At 27.1% G+C, this 12,504-nt stretch overlaps 1 protein-coding gene and 5 non-coding genes across 8 annotated transcripts; all 6 read left to right on the top strand.

The window, feature by feature from the left end:
* Nucleotides 1-116: 116 nt before the first annotated feature.
* LOC145836109 (uncharacterized) lies at nucleotides 117-6,037 on the top strand. 3 transcript variants are annotated; one of them, XM_082943916.1, is made up of 9 exons: nucleotides 117-295; nucleotides 2,137-2,282; nucleotides 2,475-2,678; nucleotides 3,388-3,502; nucleotides 3,843-3,922; nucleotides 4,268-4,372; nucleotides 4,450-4,585; nucleotides 4,795-4,990; nucleotides 5,835-6,037. In XM_082943916.1, the coding sequence occupies exons 1-9, from the start codon at nucleotides 118-120 to the stop codon at nucleotides 6,022-6,024; spliced, it is 1,350 nt and encodes a 449-aa protein (XP_082800042.1). In that variant the 5' UTR covers nucleotide 117; the 3' UTR covers nucleotides 6,025-6,037. The 3 variants fall into 3 exon arrangements, with proteins under 3 accessions (XP_082800042.1, XP_082800041.1, XP_082800043.1); XM_082943915.1 differs by having other exon boundaries at nucleotides 2,131-2,282; XM_082943917.1 differs by lacking the exon at nucleotides 117-295 and adding an exon at nucleotides 1,679-1,811 and having other exon boundaries at nucleotides 2,131-2,282.
* Nucleotides 6,038-8,464: 2,427 nt separating this feature from the next.
* On the top strand, nucleotides 8,465-8,537 carry Trnar-ucu (transfer RNA arginine (anticodon UCU)). Its single transcript has one exon. It is a non-coding gene; the product is annotated as a tRNA-Arg (tRNA).
* A 5-nt stretch (nucleotides 8,538-8,542) lies between these two features.
* On the top strand, nucleotides 8,543-8,624 carry Trnal-aag (transfer RNA leucine (anticodon AAG)). The gene has a single exon. It is a non-coding gene; the product is annotated as a tRNA-Leu (tRNA).
* A 2,879-nt stretch (nucleotides 8,625-11,503) lies between these two features.
* Trnad-guc (transfer RNA aspartic acid (anticodon GUC)) lies at nucleotides 11,504-11,575 on the top strand. The gene has a single exon. It is a non-coding gene; the product is annotated as a tRNA-Asp (tRNA).
* Nucleotides 11,576-12,247: 672 nt separating this feature from the next.
* On the top strand, nucleotides 12,248-12,320 carry Trnar-ucu (transfer RNA arginine (anticodon UCU)). The gene has a single exon. It is a non-coding gene; the product is annotated as a tRNA-Arg (tRNA).
* Nucleotides 12,321-12,325: 5 nt separating this feature from the next.
* On the top strand, nucleotides 12,326-12,407 carry Trnal-aag (transfer RNA leucine (anticodon AAG)). The gene has a single exon. It is a non-coding gene; the product is annotated as a tRNA-Leu (tRNA).
* Nucleotides 12,408-12,504: the final 97 nt, after the last annotated feature.

Genomic DNA, 12,504 nt, shown 5'->3' with positions numbered 1-12,504 from the left:
TTTAAACAGCAATTCAACAATTTCCTTAAAGAAAACGTACGCCAGACAGAAGTCCGGTTAACATTGCAACAAGCTCTTCACGGGAACTTGCTAGCAGGCGAACACTAGATAGATGTCATGAAGACACTTGGGACAGCTCACGAATCAGCAACGCTTAAAAGGAGGAAAGCAAAAATGATTCTGTGCAATACTCTCGCACCAATTTGCAGAAGACTAATCATAACTGATTTTATGGTGAAGCATTGTTCTTTCTATCTGGATGAGAGTACAGATACTGCTGGACAAAGTTTTCTAGGTAAGAAAATTACTTTTAAGCTTTGTTAATTTAATTAAGTTTAAATTTGTTATTTATTTACATACATTCTGTTGAATATAAAAATATTTTAATACAAAAAGCTTATTAAATTTAAATTTCAAACATGAAATAAGCTTTAAACACATTGTTCTTTGTTTTATTTTTTTAATATAGATTAATTCTTGTAACACGTTAGCTGTAAAAGAAAATATTTTGTTATGCAATGAGTTGGACATTGTTAGATTACTCAGATGTAAGTAGGTTTAATGACAGTTAAAGGAAAAAGTTTTTATTTTACAGAATTTAATAGGTTAATAAATTAAAATTTACATAAAAATAAAGTTAGAATTACTATGATTTTTTTTAATAATTATACAGTAAACTCGTTCTAGTAAACTAAGTCAGTTTCATTTCTAACATATATCAGATTTTTGTGTTGACTTTTATTTAATAGTTTAAGAAATATGTCAAAATATTGTTGATTTTATTTTTCTAATAAGGAGAATGATTTAATTACTATAATATTTATTAAACAGCAAAAATTTTAATTAATAAAGAAAATAATGAATAAATTAGCAATTTGTTGCTTTAACGAGCAGGGTTGCCACTTCACCTAGAAACCAGGAAAAACATGGAGTTAAAATTTTAGGCATAAAAATACCTGGAATTTTGTACATAAATCTTTAAAAGACGTTGAAAAACCTGATATTTTCAATAATTTTTACTTGTATAGTAATAAAATTTGGATTTGAATAGAAAATTATACCCTATTTTTCAAAGTTTTTTGTCATCATCAATTTTTTTTTATTAATGAACCATTTATAAAGCAGCTTTAGTGTACCTTTTCCATGTTTTTATACTCTTTAATACAGTTTTAACATTAAACTTAACTATAAACTTTAAACAAACCTTAATATGTGTAATTTTAAAAACGTGGAAGAAATTTAGAAAACCTGGAAAAAATTTTAAAAATACCGAGTGGTTAACCGGAAGCAGTTTATGTTCAAATAATTATAACAGTTTTCCTTTTATATACAGCGGTTGTAATTACAATTAAAGCTATACTTTCTTAAACTTTTGTTCTACTACCTTCAGTTGTTTAACTAGAACAAAGTGGTAGTCCTTTAATTTCACAGATTTTATGTACTTAAAAGTTCGACTATATTTGGTATTTTTTAACTTTCTTAGATATCTAATTAAAAAAGCATGAGTAGTAGTTACCAACAGATAATTTTAAAATATTTATATTTTTTTTATTCCAAAGTATACAGATTATAAGTTCTTTTCATTCAAAATTTTACAGTTATTAAACTTATAACAAAAAGAATTAGAAAGCTTTATGTTTGAATCACAGGTGTTAGTATTTGTTATCTAAGCAAAATAAAGAAAACTTCAGTATCTACATTTTTACACCTCGAAGACCTTGGAAGAGACAAATCAGCGTTATCTATTGCTAACGCATTCAAAAGAGTCTTAAAGATGTATAATGTTCAGTTAAAAAATGTAGTTTCAATATGTAAGTATATATGAACTGTTACTGTTTTTTTCATTTTTGTATTCTAGTTATGTATTTATTAAATATGTACTACTAACGTGTTTTTAATTTTAAATTTAGATATTAATAGTAAGTTAATTTTTGTTTATTTCAGCTATTCTCTGTGTATTCTTGCTAACTTTTAAACACTAGTTTTAATATCTTACAATGATCTATCTTTATTAATAGACTTAATTTGATTTTATTCAATTGTTTAAGAAAAGTATAAATTTAAGCACAAACTGGTCTTATAATTTAAGAAAAATTTTTTTTTTTTTTAACTTAGTAAATATATTTTTAGGTACAGACGGAGCTGCTTCCATGACAGGAGTTAAGAATGGAGTAGGACAAATTCTGAAAAAAGATAATCCCAGGCTTATAACAATATCCTGTACAAATCATGCTTTGCAAAATGCATGTTTAAATGCAACCAAAGCTACAATACCTAATGAAGTAAGTATTAAAACTATTTTATATAAATTATTAATTCAATTGTTGAATGAGAATTTTAGTAAGCTGCATTTATTCAAGTTACGAAGTTGTTTTTTTATATTTATTTATGATATTTTATTATATTTTAATATGTTGTATTAAAAAAAACCATTGTTGTTGAATAAAAGTGTGTATACTTTTAAATTAAATAAGGTTGAGGAGCTTATTAAGAAAACGTTCAACTACTTCAAGTTATCTAACACAAGAAGAAGTGACTTTGAAAATTTAGGTGTGTGTATGACGGGTGAAATTCCGTTAAAATTTAAAACCTTAAGCAAAACTAGATGGATATCACACTTTCCATGCATTGAAAGAATTTTATTGAATTGGGAAGTACTCAAAGCTTTTTTTAATGAAGTAGGTATTAAATTATTACTATAAACTTCAAGACGCTTTAATAATTAGAAAAATTATTAGTATAAAACTTAAAACAATCCTGTTTTAAATTATTTAGCATTTTTACAATTATATTTTTACAAATATCTATAAATTTAAATTTCAATCTGCCCTGAAACTTAGTAATCATATGTTTACTAAGGTAACATTTTATTAAATCAAATATATAATCAGAAGATATATAATAAATGTTTAAAAGCACAAATTAATTAACATAGATTTAATAAGAATATATATCTTTTTAAACAAAACTTTCTTTGTTAATGAGCCTTGTTTTATAAGTATTAGTGTTTATTAACTATAATGATGTTTGTTATCGAAATTTTTATTCTTACCTATAACATTTGTTTGTATATTAGCCAGAAAGAAGAAGAAACGATTTACATGCTGAAAGTATTCGAAAAATGCTAAATAGCAATAGATTAAATTTTGTTTTTAAATTTATGGGCAAAATTTTAAAGAAAGTTAGTTTCTAAGACCTATTATCTGCTTAATAATGAATTAACACCCTAAGCACTATAACATAACTAATTTCAATCATTCTAATTTGATTTTAAATGTTTATTTTTAATTACTTATTTTGTAGTCATGCCAAGTTTAGCTGTAAGTATTAAATGTAAAGCAAGACTAAATTTTTACAGTGTAATAATTAATTATTTTTATTCATCAGGTAAATTCTGTTAATATTCTTCTACAAAAAAGTAAAGTAGAACCTTTTAAGTTTGGATTAGCAATAACAAAACTTATACAGCATCTAAAAGACCTCATTTACCAACCAAATTCAAGTAAGCTTAATTTAGATCACAAGGCAACTAAGAATAATTTTTAATTTTAGGCTATTAATAATAAAGTTTCGTTTGATTTTATATCTACAACATTTTGGCGTAAATAAACATTATTTTTTAATTAGTAACGCAAACAAACGTACAATAACGTTCTTATAACAAAACATTACTAACATTTTGTTAAAGATTTAGTAGATTCAAATTTAGATTGGATTTTATACAGAGTAAACGATATAAGTAATTATTATCAATATTTTATTTTTTTATTAAATTAATTGTTAAAATATTATTTTACTAGATAAACTAAGTTGTAGTTACTAAAATTTACATTTTTTTGTAGCTAACCTTTTGGAAGAACCTATCTTTCATGTAGAAGTAAACGAAGTTTATGCAAATTTATCCATTAGTAAGAAGGCAGAGGTTAAACTAATTAAAATTCACGTTGTTTAATCAATTGGGTTTATTAACAACTAAACTTAATTGATTTTTTTTAAATAGGATTTGTTTAATGAGAATAATTTCTGAAATTGTTTTTACTTTACTTGAAAAAATTTTAAGTCAAAATACAAGTTATTATAATAACTGTGTTTATTTTTTACATAATCGTTTTTTTTTTTCAGTAAATTCTCATACTATACTTAAGTAATTTACTTAATGTTGTGTATTACACGTGAAAAAATTTCTGTTAATGACACGCTACGGTTCTAATCTGTAACTAATTTTCCTATAATTCCAACATTTTTATAATTAATTGTTTTAATACAGGTAAAAAATATTTTTCAAAGTTTTGTTGTAGTGTTTATAATTGAATTGGAAAAAAGAATGCTGCAAAATCTTGAATTTATGGCACAGTATGAAGTTGTAAACGATGTTAGTTGGTATTAAATATATCTTCAAAAAATAAAATAACTTATTTAAATATCATTAAAACTTATAGTTTTTTAAAGGCCTTAAATAGACGGATGCCGGATATTGAGAAGTTTTTAGAACATCCAAAAATTAAAAAATTGTTTGAAGGAAACCACAGAGATACTATCTCACTTCAATACAAAAGTTTGCATGGACGTCATCAAACAAGTATCGGTTAGCTAAAGAAAAATAACAATAGTAACCTACTACTTAAATATAAATTAAAATTTTCAGTGTTAATGTTAAACAAGTTTTGTAATTTAGTAAACATTGTAAATATACCGAAAACTAAGTTCTGATAAAATAAAAACATGATTTATTATTGTAAGAGTACACTTACAATTGATTATGTACATAAAAAGTTATCAGTTTATTCTTAACAGATAAATCAACAAACGTTAACTTTTGGAGCAGTGTTCGCGTTGAATACCAAGAACTTAAGGAGTTAATGATGAAACTACAAACGATACCTTTTAGTAACGCGCAAATCGAGCGAGACTTTTCCTTGATGAATATCTCGAAAAACAATAGACAAACTAATATGGGCCATATTTTGTTAAACTCCTTAATGATTATTAGGTAAGTAAAAATTTAATGTATTTGGATTTATGTCTTTTTATTTTAAACTATTTATTTCATAGAAATGAAATTTTAATGTGTAATTTAAACTGTAAAGTTTTTAATCATTATTTAGATTATTTAATTTTAGTTAAAGTTGGGTATGCAACTCGATGACCGAGAGGTCTTTTTGTGTACCCGGATCCTTGAAACAAGAAATTTTTGAATTTTGTTTTGTTATTATTCAACAAACCTTATCATTTTGATTTTTACTTTTAAAAAACATATTTTATTATAGGAGACATAAAGGCCCTATTAATAACTTGTTTTTTTTAATGTAATCCAATTAAATTAATATTTTGTATTACAACGATTTGTTTTATATAATTTTTTTTCTTTTATTTTAAATATAAGGGAAGAATAAATGCATAATAAGAATTGAAACATTTTTTTGCTAAATTTATCGGTATATTATCAGTAAAATTCAATAATATATATCACTAGTAAAAGTTACTAGAACTTTTTTAACAAATTTTAGTTTAGGTAGGTTTTTAAATTTTTTATTCTAATTAAAACTATTTGTACAAGGTTAAAAAGCTTGGCGTTTGCTTATTATTTAAATATTATATAGGTTGTTGTCTTTTTAGATAAAGTAAAGTATAGTGTTAATCTGTTTGTTGAATATTTTTATCATAAATATAATATTGGTAAAGTACAAAATTATAACTCAATGTATGGTTTATAAATTACTCTCTTTCATTCAAAGGTTCAATTCAAACATTAGTAATAAAAAATTCCTACAATTACTTTTTACATTCTTAAGCCAATTATTACCCAAAATTATAATAAAATCTATTTTTCTCAGATCAACCTGCAAAAGAATGGAGTTATGCTGTGACAAATTTCCACTTTCAGATACATTAATAGAAGAAGTTGGTAAGTCTAGTTTGTACAAACCAAGAAGCCAAGATGTCAATGAAATCTTGACAAACGAAGAGTACAGCAAATTTAAACCTTCAAATTTGACAATGTTTGCAGCAAACAATGTAATATAAAATTTCAACAAAATTTTTGCGTGTTAAAAAGCAGTTAATTTTTTTCAAAAAAAAAAAATGCTTTTCATTTAAAGTCAATTAACTATTTTAAAAACACTTTTACTTGAGTGACTGTTAAAGCATTCTACTGTTTAAATTTGTTGTGACTGTATTTCATTCAAAAATTTCAAATTTGTTTATTTACAAAGTTTTGTACATTAATTGCTAAAATTTCTTAGATTATTTGTACTTTTTTACATTTTTTGTAGTAACAATAATAAGTTCAATAATAATCCAACCGTTAATCGCGCTAATTTTTTATCATATGAGTATTATGCTAAATTTCTTTTGCCTAACAAACTTTAAAATTTCTCATTTTCTTAGTTTTTATTAAGTATTTTTTAATACTTAAAATTGTTACTTTAAATTTCCGTATTAACTTTTGTATTTTTTAAAATTTTTATTTAAAATTTTAGGTTTTTAAACAAAACATTTTTACTTCAATTCAGCTTTTTTTTTAAACAATTTTCTTTATTTACCAATATAGATTTTTTTTAAATTGCCATAACTGCTAGTTATTGCAATACAAATTAGTTTAAGTCATAGTGCTGTAAACTGCCCTTATGTTATGCACTTGTTCTTTTATTAATAAACATATGAAATTAATCCAAGCTCTTTATATATATATCAAAAAAGTATGTAGAGTATATAGCTTGTATTAGTATAATATTTTGTAGTGTCGAAGGTTTGTATAATTTTTTTAATTACAATATATCCTAGTTTTTATTTTTTCACAAACTTTGAAACTTGAATTAAATGAATAAACCTAGAAGTACATAAGCAACTTACAAAAATAAATTACTTTTTAGTTAACTATACTTACAAATTAAACATTGAAAATGGTTTAAAACTTAAAGATAAATGAAATAAGTAATACTAGTAACCTTTTAGATTTTTTTTCTCTTAAATAAAGTTTTGTTTTATGAAACAAATTAAAGTAGTTTAACATGAATTCCTTTAAATGTACAATTTCAGTCTTTGCTTTATATCATAGTCATTATTATCTAATAAAATATCTTTTCACTAAGTTAACATTTTTAGCTGCGAATATTCTTACTGCAAAAGCTTTAGTATAATTAGATTGTTATAAAACTTATAGCAGAAAATATTTTTAATTTAGTTTAAAAAAGTAAATTAAGCTTAAATCTTTAACAAACCAGTTAAACTGACCTTATTTTTTTTCATTTAATAAAAATTTAAGGTATATAAACAAATAAATTTTCGATAAAAATTTTCATAAGAAAAAAAATTGTTAAAATAAGTAAGTAAATTGTAAATTAAACACTTATGTAGTTTTTCACTTTAATAAAATTTTTGCAGGAACAAAAAAAAAATTTGACTTTAGAAATATAAGACAAGACGTGAAAGTTAGTTAAAACTTAAAAAATTAACATGCATTATTAAAGTTTTAAAATTAAGTGAATTACTCAAGCGTACGATTTTGGCATATAAATTTCTTTTTTCTTCTAGCTCTCTCACTTTTGCGCTAAAACTTTGCGTCTATTTGTAAAGTTCTTAAATGAAGAGAATAACTCGAGCGCGCTCCAGCGTACCACTCACTTTTCACTTTAGTTTCTTTTATTTCTCCAAATTTCTCTCAATTTACTATAGAGCTTTAAAGCGCGTGTTTACAATTAAAACAGCTGTATTTAACTGCCATCTTGATTATACCATGTCTGGAATCCCGCCTGTCACGCGGGCGACCGGGGTTCGATTCCCCGACGGGGAGCTTTTTACTACTTTTGTTGTAAACTTTAATAACACAAGTTATTTTTTAAAGTTGCATGTAAAGTAAACTAGTGCAAGTTTTGAATAAGGATTAGTGTAATCTATGAAGTCATTTATTAAAAAGGACCGTACATAACAAAAACTAATTAAAGATAAACTTAAATTTCTTTTATTAACTATTCTAGAACAATAGTCTTTATTGTTTCTTTTCAGCGGTGTTTAAAAAAATATCATAACTTGACAATAGTGCTTTTGATGATCCGTTTGAATTGTTATTATAAATAACTCATCTGTTTTTATAAACACGTAAATGAGGTTAACTTTTATAAACTCAAAGCTTAACATGATTTCTTTAAATAAAACTTTTTTTTATATAAGCAAACATTAAACTGTTTAAAGCGCTCTCTAAAAGTCTTAAAAGCTATACCTATTTTTGTATGGAAACTAGCTGTAAGAAAATACTTAAATGTGAGTATTTTGACTATTATAGTTTTAGAGAATATTGATTACATTTAAATGTAGAAGTTGGTTAAATGCATCTCAATTAGTCTATGTTTGCTTTGGATAGGTTAGCGTTAGTATATTAAATGCTGTGCAAACTCAATATTTCAATTATTACGTCACAATCAGCAAATTTGAGTTTATAAACCGGGCAACGCTGATGTTAATAAGCGTCTCCGTAGCGCAATGGATAGCGCGCTGGACCTCTAATCCAGAGGTTCCGGGTTCGAGTCCCGGCGGAGATGTGTCGGGTAGCATGGCCGAGCGGTCTAAGGCGCTGGATTAAGGCTCCAGTCTCTTCGGAGGCGTGGGTTCGAATCCCACTGCTGCCACTCTTTTAATTACTTTTGTTCAATACGTTTGATTACTTTGGTTCAAATTAGTTTATTTTTAAGCCACCATGATTTAGTACGACTATGTTGTAATTATATTCTCGTGGTACTATTAACTTTAATTACATATAAGTAACAATAAAAGTATAACCTACCCTAAAAGTTAAAAAACAAATACTGCATTATAAAGCTGATTCGAGCTTGTTAAAATACTGAAATAACATTGGAAAACACATAAAAGAAACTAGTTGGAGGCGTGGGTTCGAATCCCACTGCTGCCACTCTTTTAATTACTTTTGTTCAATACGTTTGATTACTTTGGTTCAAATTAGTTTATTTTTAAGCCACCATGATTTAGTACGACTATGTTGTAATTATATTCTCGTGGTACTATTAACTTTAATTACATATAAGTAACAATAAAAGTATAACCTACCCTAAAAGTTAAAAAACAAATACTGCATTATAAAGCTGATTCGAGCTTGTTAAAATACTGAAATAACATTGGAAAACACATAAAAGAAACTAGTTGGGGCAAACGTTCTTAAAGTAAAACAAACGGTTTAAAATACAAACACAACCAAGTTAACTATTTAGTTACTTAATCAAACATAATTTTTTACAAAAAATGTTAAATCTAAATATTATAATTTGTATGTAAGTTTTACGTTTATTATAAATCAACATTTTTTACTGCCTTAAATAATATAAGCGAATATCAAAAAGTGTTAAAGATATTGGCTTATACGTTGTTTAAATAATTTTTCTAATATAATAAAAAAGTTACTACCTTTCTTTTTTTCTTATTTCTAAATGTCTAATATATTTAGCTTTTTAACAAGAATGAGTTTTAGTTTAAGAAAAAGTAATGATTTTTGATATTTAAAACTTCTGTTATAGAGTTGAAGTAAAAGTTAAATATTTGTCAAACAAATTTAGAAGTTTAATCCTTTCAGTGTAAATATCAAAACATGTTGGTTAAATGTAGTGATGTACCGGACCCACAATTTCGGGTCCGGCCGGACCCGGATCCGGACTTTTTTTTCAAACTAGGATCCGGCCGGAACCGGATCCGGACTTTTTTTTCAAATTAAAATCCGGCCGGAACCGGACCCGGACTTTTTTTTCAAATTAGAATCCGGCCGGAACCGGATCCGGACTTTTTTTTCAAATTAGAATCCGGCCGGATCCGGATATCAGACAAAAATGGCAATATCCGGCCGGACCCGGACCCGGATAGTGAGTCCGGTACATCACTAGAATAAACTAGCCTGAGTCAGAATGAGGTTTTTAAAAACTGAAGAAAAGAACTTTAATCTAATAATAAGTAGAACAGCTAGCCACAAGGTTTACAAATTTAGATGTTATTTACAATTAAAAATCTGAAATCAAGTTCATGAACAAAATGCACTAGAAAATTACAAAATATTGAAAACTGGATCAGCTCAAACTCATTCAAAATCTAAAAGAAAACTAGCCTGAGTTTTTATAAAAAACTAGACTAGCCTGAGGCAGTCAAAGATTTTCTAAAATTCCCAAAAAATTTCAAACTAGCAGGGTTGCCACTGTTTAAGTCAATAAAACTAGCTAGAGTGAGTATAAACAAGCCTGAGTCAGAATGAGGTTTTTAAAAACTGAAAAATTACTTAATTCTAATATTCAGTAGAACAGCTAGCAAAGGTTGACAATTTGGTAGTAAAGTTGTGGACTGATTGTGGTACACTTAACTTATTAGTACTACCCATCATAATAAATCCTACCTTATTTAATTAATATCTAACAAATACTAAATTCTAACTGAGACTGCTTTCTATAATCAGACACGACAGTTTTGAGTGATGAATCTTTTATATAAAACACAACAAGAAAAACTAGCATATACAAAACTATTAATTACTTTGGTAACACTTTAAAAACTGGAAGCTATTTAAATCTATATCAAAAGACTTAAAACAAAAAACTAAAAATTAAATAAAACTTTAAGTAAACAAATAACTGTAAATTTTTTAATAAACAATTAATCTATAAACCTGGCTTAAATATTTAAACAATTAGACACCTGTTGAAATATTCACTTTAAAGACAAAACACCACTACTTACAATAAGCACTCACAAAAACGTTCAAGATATTTTGTTGCTTCAAGCTACACACCAAACTAACTAACTGCTTACATATAAACTGCCTGTCATGTTTTGATGTTTTGCTGCATCAGTATTTAGTTTGAAACATTTCGTCATATGATTCTCATTGACTCGTACATTCAACCGTATTAACTCTAAATATTCTCTGAGCTCGACTTTAAACAATAAATAATGCAAGTATTCATTCCAAAGTTTTCAATTTTACAACATATGTAAAGAGTTACATTTCATGAAATGTGTATTTATAGTTTAAATGTAAACAAATGTAAATTAGACACGTGTACAAAATGAGCCAATCACGGTAGGTGTTTAATTTTAACTGATGAAAATGAATCTTATTAATTTTCACAGGGTTTGTTTTTGAAAAAATACTTTTCAGTATGCTCTTTTTTACTAACTAGATCCGGGTCCGGCCGGATCTTTGTTAGGATCCGGCCGGACCCGGATCCGGACTTTTTTTTCAAATTAGAATCCGGCCGGAACCGGATCCGGACTTTTTTTTCAAATTAGAGTCCGGCCGGATCCGGATATCAGACAAAAATGGCAATATCCGGCCGGACCCGGACCCGGATAGTGAGTCCGGTACATCACTAGTTAAATGCCAAATAATTATTTTACAAGTTTATTTATAAACGCTCCAAACTGGTCTCAAATACAAGCATTGTTGGTTCAGTGGTAGAATTCTCGCCTACCACGCGGGAGGCCCGGGTTCGATCCCCGTACTGGCCACATTTCATCCTCGTTAGTATAGTGGTGAGTATTCCCGCCTGTCACGCGGGCGACCGGGGTTCGATTCCCCGACGGGGAGCTTTTTACTACTTTTGTTGTAAACTTTAATAACACAAGTTATTTTTTAAAGTTGCATGTAAAGTAAACTAGTGCAAGTTTTGAATAAGGATTAGTGTAATCTATGAAGTCATTTATTAAAAAGGACCGTACATAACAAAAACTAATTAAAAATAAACTTAAATTTCTTTTATTAACTATTCTAGAACAATAGTCTTTATTGTTTCTTTTCAGCGGTGTTTAAAAAAATATCATAACTTGACAATAGTGCTTTTGATGATCCGTTTGAATTGTTATTATAAATAACTCATCTGTTTTTATAAACACGTAAATGAGGTTAACTTTTATAAACTCAAAGCTTAACATGATTTCTTTAAATAAAACTTTTTTTTATATAAGCAAACATTAAACTGTTTAAAGCGCTCTCTAAAAGTCTTAAAAGCTATACCTATTTTTGTATGGAAACTAGCTGTAAGAAAATACTTAAATGTGAGTATTTTGACTATTATAGTTTTAGAGAATATTGATTACATTTAAATGTAGAAGTTGGTTAAATGCATCTCAATTAGTCTATGTTTGCTTTGGATAGGTTAGCGTTAGTATATTAAATGCTGTGCAAACTCAATATTTCAATTATTACGTCACAATCAGCAAATTTGAGTTTATAAACCGGGCAACGCTGATGTTAATAAGCGTCTCCGTAGCGCAATGGATAGCGCGCTGGACCTCTAATCCAGAGGTTCCGGGTTCGAGTCCCGGCGGAGATGTGTCGGGTAGCATGGCCGAGCGGTCTAAGGCGCTGGATTAAGGCTCCAGTCTCTTCGGAGGCGTGGGTTCGAATCCCACTGCTGCCACTCTTTTAATTACTTTTGTTCAATACGTTTGATTACTTTGGTTCAAATTAGTTTATTTTTAAGCCACCATGATTTAGTACGACTATGTTGTAATTAT

This window comes from Thalia democratica, chromosome 5, assembly GCF_965202585.1.
Source record: "Thalia democratica chromosome 5, ktThaDemo2.hap1.1, whole genome shotgun sequence".
Taxonomy (NCBI): Eukaryota; Metazoa; Chordata; class Thaliacea; order Salpida; family Salpidae; genus Thalia; species Thalia democratica.
This window is presented reverse-complemented; position numbering and strand designations above follow the sequence as displayed.